Source organism: Mirounga leonina, unplaced genomic scaffold (genome assembly GCF_011800145.1).
Source record: "Mirounga leonina isolate KUSES-001 unplaced genomic scaffold, KU_Mleo_1.0 Mir_154, whole genome shotgun sequence".
NCBI lineage: Eukaryota > Metazoa > Chordata > Mammalia > Carnivora > Phocidae > Mirounga > Mirounga leonina.
The window spans coordinates 4,447,158-4,454,889 of NW_023270389.1; the positions used below are offsets into that span (position 1 = coordinate 4,447,158).

General features: G+C 55.1%; 1 protein-coding gene across 1 annotated transcript; it reads right to left on the minus strand.

Annotated features, from left to right (window-relative positions):
- Window positions 1-1,257: 1,257 nt before the first annotated feature.
- On the minus strand, window positions 1,258-3,949 carry SLAMF9 (SLAM family member 9). Its single transcript, XM_035009494.1, has 4 exons — window positions 3,832-3,949; window positions 3,036-3,377; window positions 1,986-2,258; window positions 1,258-1,598 (listed from the first exon to the last, which is right to left on the minus strand). Exons 1-4 carry the CDS (start codon window positions 3,875-3,877, stop codon window positions 1,396-1,398), a joined length of 864 nt encoding a protein of 287 aa, XP_034865385.1. The 5' UTR covers window positions 3,878-3,949; the 3' UTR covers window positions 1,258-1,395.
- Between the last annotated feature and the right edge of the window lie 3,783 nt (window positions 3,950-7,732).

Here is a 7,732-nt window from a genome sequence, read left to right on the forward strand (position 1 = left end):
CCCTGCACAGCCCGATAATCCTTTTCTTGGAAGTCACTTTGGAGATCAGCATCCTTCTCACTGAAAGAGGGGAAGACAAGCAGTAGGAACGTCAGGCATTCTGCCACTGGCCCTCCCCTAGTCCCTCAGCCTCCACGGAGATTCCCAGGGGGAACCAGCCAGCCCTCCTGCGCCTCCATAGCCACCTTGCTGTAAGAGCCCACTCAGGGCCACCTACGCCCGCCTCTCCTTCAGAGCGCTCCTTGTAGAAAGGGACCGGAGCCTGAATGGGTGTTTGCTGAACAAAGTGTCCCAGGCCAGTGGCAGAGAGGGGCCCGGAGCTCCTGTGATCCCACCCAGGGCTCTACCCATGTCCTACACCACCTCCTGCAGCTCACTGACTACCTATGTGTCCTGTCACCTGGTGGCCTCCAGTGCCCTCCCCTCACGCTTCCCCACCTGCCCGGCCTGCATAACACCCACAAGACAGTGTCCGGGGAGGATGACCAAGACAGGGCTCAGCAGGCCCAGGTGAGGGATTCAGACTGCTGGCGGGGATCAGCATAAGGGCCTTGGCCCGGGATGGGTATGTGGGGAGGGGGTGGGCATGCACTCAGGACAAGAGTCCAGAGAGAAGGTTTGGGACATGGAAATCTTAAGAGGCCAGGACAGTGATACTAACCACGAACGGCGGTCAGGGGTCCGGACGTCAGCTACTGGTCCAGCCAAGTTGTCGTCCGTCTGCGGCCGGCCCCAGAGGCCCAGCGCGGCTAGCGTCAGGCAGACACGAAGATGACTGAGGGTCATCGGGCTTGACTCAGCCCCTGGGGAGGACGAAGGACAGCCCAGGACGCTGGACACGTCCCTGTGCCTCACAGTCTGCACCGAGCCAGGGCGGAAGCCGAGTCTGAGAGCAGAGGAGTCTCAGCGGGAAGACCCCCCGCCCTCCGTGGCTGCTCAGTGCTGGGAACTCTCCTGCTTAGGGGTCACAGACTCAGTTTGGGTCACAGGGATCGCTCACTTTGTTGTTGGAAGTGTACGTGTTACGTGTGTGGGTGGGAATGGGATAGGCGTTGAAGAATAAATACTGTTGTGAAGGGGGCTTTGGACTCACTCTCCTTAGCAGAGGCAGTGTGGAAAGCACAGGGACTGGGGGGAGGACACCTAGAATGGAAGGGAGGTCGGGGAAGCAGGTTTGTGAGTCACCCGGCGAAGGACCAAACGCAGCTGCTCCAGAGTGGCTGTCACCTGATAGGACTTTATTGCCAGAGAATCATGCCCCCTGACCTGAGGAGTATGGCCCTTTGGATACCCAGCCCGCTGCCCCCTGGGAGGAGAAGCCCCCAGGTGGGGCGGGGGAGGACTCCCCAGGGGTTGGGGAGAAACAGTGCTCAGGACAGGGGTCCCCAGGGGCGCTCAGGCCAGTCTGGGGCGGGGCTTCTCCTTCTTCTTCAGTCTGAGTCTGTTTCTCTTGAGCTTCCTCATCCTTGGCGTTTGGCATCGTTTCTGGGCTCGGATGAGCCAGAGCCCCACGGCCAGAATTACGACGAGCAAGAGAAGAAGCAGTCCCTTGGCCAAGAGGCAGAAGTAAGTCGCCTTCTCCGAAGGAAAGCCGGGATCTGGGACAGAAGAAGGGAGAGAGGGGGGGGTCCCCTCGCCAGGGGGAGGGGAAGTCCGGATTTGGAGGCAGACACCCAGCCCAGATCCCACAGAGGGGTCTCAAGTTCACAGTCAGTTGATATTCCTTTGCCAGTGTCTCTGGACCTATGTGTTCTGCTCACAGAAGCTCAGGAGCTGAGATGCGAGGAGCAATCTCAAGCTGAGCGAGAGACTCGAGAACCTTTGGAAGGTGGGAGCACCAGCCCCCGCCCCAGTCCAGGGGACAAGGCCCCATGGGGAGGAGTGCGGGTCTGGGTTCCAGGTACACACCTGGGAAGAACGGGGGGAGGGTGGTGGTAGCCCGGAGGCCTGCGGTCGCTCGGAGGGTGTCCCCGGGGGCCTGGTACCTGCACAGAAGGGCCCGGCAGGGATGAGGCGGGAGGCGATGCTGCTGACGGGGTTGCTGGCCCTGCAGATGTAGGAAAGGGCATCATCCCCAGGCCGCCAGGATGTGCTGAGGGCAGAGCTCTCATGGACTGTGTCCATGCCATCCTCCCAGGAGATCCAGCTGTAGGTCACATCCAGGCCTGCCTTCTCCACAGAGCAGGTCAGAGATATATTGCAGCCATCTTCCTGAGCAATCTCAAAGTTCACGGTGACACGAGGCTCCGACAGCCGTCCTAGATGAAGGAAGGACATGAAGACCCTCCAAGTAATCAGGGGTCGGGTCTGTTCTCTTAAGGTCCTCAATCCTGGCGTGACGGGTGTGCCTTCTGAAGGTCTCTTCACATAAACAGAAACTAACATAACCCAGCCGCCATAAAATCTGGTGCCAGGGGCTCCCAGCAGCTGCTAAGGCAGAGAGAGCTGCCTACGGCATTTTCTACGTGCCCCCCCATGTCCTTGCTTTCTCTCCCTCACCTGTGCACCCCACCTTCCTCCAAACCCCATTCTGCCTCCTTGATCCCAGAAAATGTTATCACACCTCCTGGGGGCATTTATAGTTTAATCAGTGTCTCTGCAAGATTCAAGTTAGAATATCAGTCAGTGTCACAGGCACTGAGAAATCTGGCTCAGGCAGAGAGGAGATATTGATTAGTAGCCCTCCCATGGCATAGGAGGATAAAAGGCTCGGGAATAAAGATGGCATCCATCCCCAGGATGCAGAATCTCAGTGGGGGAGAAGGGGCCCTGGAGGTCTGCACACGAAGCTCCGGACCCCTTCCACTCCATCAGGAAGGTCCAGGCGAGCAGCCTGCGTGCCCAGGGCCTCACTGATGCAGGTCACTCCGCCTGTGGCCGCAGCTCAGACACTAGGCTTGGGCACGCTGGAGACCGTCGGCCCTCCAGTCCCCGCCCCTCAAACCATAACTCAGTCCCGAGACCACCGCTCCTTTGTGTGCAAAGCTCAGGAGAGCCAGAAACAAGCAGCGCTAGAGTTCCCAGCCTAGACTCACGGTAGACACGTAGATTGTAACGCTGCATGGTGGAGATCTGCGATGTCCTCAGGTTGACCTGAGCCTGGTACAGCCCTGAGTCCTCCCAGCTCAGATTGTTGATGTGCAGGGAGTAGCTGGGGTCCAGGAAGCTCACTCGGCCCTCGTATCGAGGGTTGGTCACCATGACGGTAGCCGGCTGTGTCTCTTTCCCCGGAACCACGGTGGCAAGTCTTACGTAAGAGAACCAGATGATGTTCTCAACCTCTTCATCGGCTGGTATTTCCAGGCGGAGGCTGATGGACTCCTGAAGGACTGCAACTACTTCTTCTGTATCCACATCATCTCCAGAATACCCTTTGGCTGCAGAAAAGGGAAGAACAGATGGAAACAGCCCAGCTCGTGTCTTCGGGCTCCTGAGCCTGGCGGCGGGACACTGATGTGGGAGCACCGGGCTCCACCGCGCGGCTTCCGTGGCCCCGTGCTCCATCCTATGCTCCATCCCGCGCCCAGCTGCCTCTCTGGCTCTCCGCTGCACCTGACCTGAGCACCTACCAGGGCTTGGCTTCTGGCTGGGCCCTCACCCTCCACATTTTTCCTTCGCCATTGGCTGCGGTGGGCTGGTCCCCCTTCTATATTCCAGGCTTCCTCACCTCTTGGCCCTGCACCGAAGCCACACCCTATTCTCTCTACTGCACAAGAGCCAAAGCATCCAGCCCCAAGCCTTGCTAGCCCAAACCGCGGTGGGACAGGAGAGCAGAGGGACGGAGACGCTCCCATCCCAGGACTGCCCTCTCTCTCTCTCTCTCTCTCTCACCTGCCTGGAGCCGCAAAAGCAGGAGCAACCACAGAAGGGCCCCCATGTCAGCCCCGTGCCCCAGTAGGTTGACCTGCTCGGCCCCCAAGCCAATGAAGAAGACAAGCTGTCAGGAAGCTCCTGGAGACAGTGACTGATTGGCAGTCTCTAGGAGGGGAAATGCTTCTCAGCCCCCAGCAGCCTCCAACTTCCTTCATCCCCACTAAGCCCCTCCCTGTCCATCTTGGGAAGTTCTCTCTCCGAGCCTGATTGCCCAGCTGGTTCACCCACTGACTCATGCTTCCTGTCCATCAAACACCGCTCAGATCCTACTTCCTACAAGAAACCTTCCTAGACACCCTGCCCCCTGTGTTCCCAGATACCCCGCCGCTGCCCCACCTGGAGCTCTTGGCCCTCAGCATACTCTGGGTCAGCTCTCTCTTGGCACTTCCTATATTGCTATGATCCTTTGACCTTACAAGCATTTTGGTCTCCCCAGATGGACTCCGTCTTTTGGGACGTCTCTGTATGTCCCATGCTAGACGCATGTAGCACCCAATTGGTATTTCTGGAATAGATGAATAAATGAAGTAATCCTATGTTAAGCTTGCTAGGTTCCCACTTGAGAGACTATTCAGAGGAAGAAAAATTTTAATAACCCCCTTAAAAAAAGCACACTTTGGGCCTGAGAACCCATCGAGGTTGTTAATATTATGGAAAGACTAACTTGTTCTGTGAGACTATGACGTGGACCAAAGCTGGAGGAGATCCAACAATGAGTGCTGCCCAGGACACCGTGGTGGCCTTGGGAGGCACCAGTCTCCATCGCTGGTGTTCAAGCTAACACAGGCCAGTCTTGGATCGGTGGATGTCTACAGCATCTCTGGCATCGGATGGGTACTCAGACAGGAGAACCTTTACGTTTTTTCGAATACTCAATCCTACAGGTCTGTGCTGTGATCGGGAAGCAAGAGTGAAGCCTTCAAGATAGATGATACCACAGAGGCAGATCTATCAGCCCCGGTCCTGTGGCAGCACCTCATATCTTCAGGGTATCAGATTCAGCACCCGTCAGATACTTACTGAGCAGCATCCGTGGCCCAGGCACTGTCCTAAATTCTGAGGGATTAGCAGTGACCAAGAGCTTTAGATCATGACTTCGAGGAGATCAGGGGCTAAGATCTGACTGTGGACAACTAACTGCGAGTTTGATGAGTTTCACCCAAGGACTCATCTGGGGAGCCGAGGACAAGGGGATTTAGCAAATTTGAAGTCAGGAGGTCGGAGAAAGCCTTCCAGGAGAAATGACCTCAAGGGTACTAGGATCTGCTAAGTGAAGAAGAAAATGAGGTGGGCAGTTCTGAAAATTCAATTTGGGAGCGTCAAACCTCGGAGATTGTGGGGTTTTTTTAAGTGTAGATGAAAACTTTCTTATGTAGTCTTCCTATTTAAAAAAAATTAAAGCAAAAAAAAAAAAGGAGAAAAGAAAACATAATATCTGCATAATATCCAGAGTCTAAAGTGTGAGTCTATCAGTTGTGGTCTCTCAGAAGCAGGTGCCGGGGCTAGGTTTCCTCTTCGTGGAGGGGAACGCCCTGTAGAAGATAAAAGGGAAGGAAACAGAGTCGGGCAGGGGGAGCCCCTCCATGCAAAGCAGATCATCTCAGTCTCCGCTAAGTCAAGTTGCTAAGTTGGTGGGGGCTCTGGGGCAAAGATCCCACCCCCTCACTGTGCTATCCCGGCTGGGCCTGCCCAAGAGGAGCGGGAATGCTGGAGGCTGCATTGGAGGCCATCCGTCAACTACACCCCTGCAGCGGAAGACAAGCTTTCTGGAAAGGGGATCCAGGGGCACCTCACGGCTGTTCCACGGGGATCCACCAAAAGGAGCTGTGTTCGGATTGATTAGACCTGTCTCCATCAACAAGAACAAACAGCACATCATGCTTATTGAGTAGGAGATAATTTTCACACACACAAACACACACACACACACACCCTCCCAGTCCAATGTGGAGAAGAGACTTCTCAGAAGATGATTTTCAAACACTCTGAAAATCTGATTTTCATTCTGGCTCATGGATTGTGATCCAAACTCAACTCCATTTCTGTCTCTAACCACCCCTTCACTTTTTAAAAAAGATTTTTATTTTTTTAAAATATTTTTTAAAGTTTTTTTATTTATTTGAGAGAGAGCGAAAGAGCGAGAGCACGAGCAGGGGGAGGGGCAGAGGGAGAGGGAGAAGCAGGCTCCCCGCTGAGCAAGGAGCCTGACCTGGACCTCCATCCGAAGACCCTGAGATCGTAACCTGAATGGAAGTGGTAGGCTTCACCAACTGAGACACCCAGGCATCCCAAAGATTTTATTTTTAAGCAATCTCTACACTGAATGTAAGGCTCAAACTCACAACCCTGAGATCAAGAGTCCCGCATACTCTGCCAACTGAGCCAGCCAGCAGCCCCCACCCCTTCACTTTTATTCAGTAGGGTGGTCTTCTCCTGCCCCAAATGAGAACTCTGGTCTTGATTTCTGTCTCAGTTCAGAAATGAGAACTTCCTGTCTCTTGTAATATACAAAATTCCAAACTTAAATTCAAATCACTCTCCCCTTCCCCCTGCTTGGGTCTGTCTCAGGTTGGAAGCCTACACTGGGGAATGGGAAAGATAGATTCTCTCTCCTCACTCCCAGCTTACCCCTGCACCTCTGCTGCCCTGAACTTCCTTCCCCCAACTCACTTCCTTCCCGCCCCACCCCCCCATCTCCAGGAGGGCGGGCATGAAGGAGAGGTGATGGAATCGTACTCACCTGGCTGAGTGGCTTTGCTCTCTGTGGGTCTGGCAGATGGTTACGATGGTCTCTTCTTTAGAGGAGCAGTTTTATGGGTTCTTAAGAGTTTCCACCGGTTCCATCCCTCCTACCCTTGACCCAGGGTGGATACATCTCTATTCTGGGTTGGTCCTTTGAAGGTCCTCCCACAGCCCCTGGACATCTGGCCAACTGTCCCCACTGTGTGGCACCAGACCCAGCAACAAGGCTGTGTCTCATGGCTGGTGCTCGGTGGCCCGCCATATTCCTTGCTTGACACCAAAATCTACAGCATACACCGCATTCTGCCTGCCTGCAAGGACTCTGATCTCAGTGTACGACGGTTTCCACTCTCTCAGGCCTGGTGTAGGTCCCTGTCCCCTTGGACCCACCCCCGTGAGGCCCACGTGTCAAACCTCCGCAAGTCCTCTCTTTGACACCCTCTCACTTGGCTCGCATCCCTCCATTGGAAGTGGTGCCGACTCACAATAAAGTAACAGCTGTTTCCAAAGACATCTCTTTCCAGTCTCCCACTGTGAACTCCCCACCGGGGTGAGGGGTTCCAGAGCAGTGAACAGGTTCCCCTTTGTTCCCGTTGACCTGCGGACACCTGTCTCCTAGACACCTTGGAGGGACCACGCGGGGAGGCTTCCAGCTAACATCCTGCATGCAGCAGACACTTGGGGTTCCCCTCCCGCAGCCCCGGGCCCCACTGATTTCTGCTCTGCTGTTGGACAGCTCCATGAGGGTTCCCCTCCGCCCTGTTTGCACCTCGCTTTTCCCTTCTGGGCCTTTCTGGGAAGCAGCGGAAGGCCACTCAGCCCCGGCGCAGTGCCGCGGGACGTGTGGGGAGTGTGCAGACCCCTGAGCGACCCCAGCCACCGATACACCCTTTATTGGCTTTCGTCCCGTTCCAGGCTTGTGTTCCTCATTCTTCCCAGCTGGCTTCCTGGATCACCTCCCTTAAAGACGTCCTCCACCCAAGTCCATGTCCAAGGCCCTGCTCTGGGAGGAACCTAGATTATGATACTATTGTACATGATAAAGTAGTTGAGCCAGTAAAATTTAGATCTTCTGCCTGGATTTTTAGGGGCAAATACGTTAATGAGAAATAAGCCC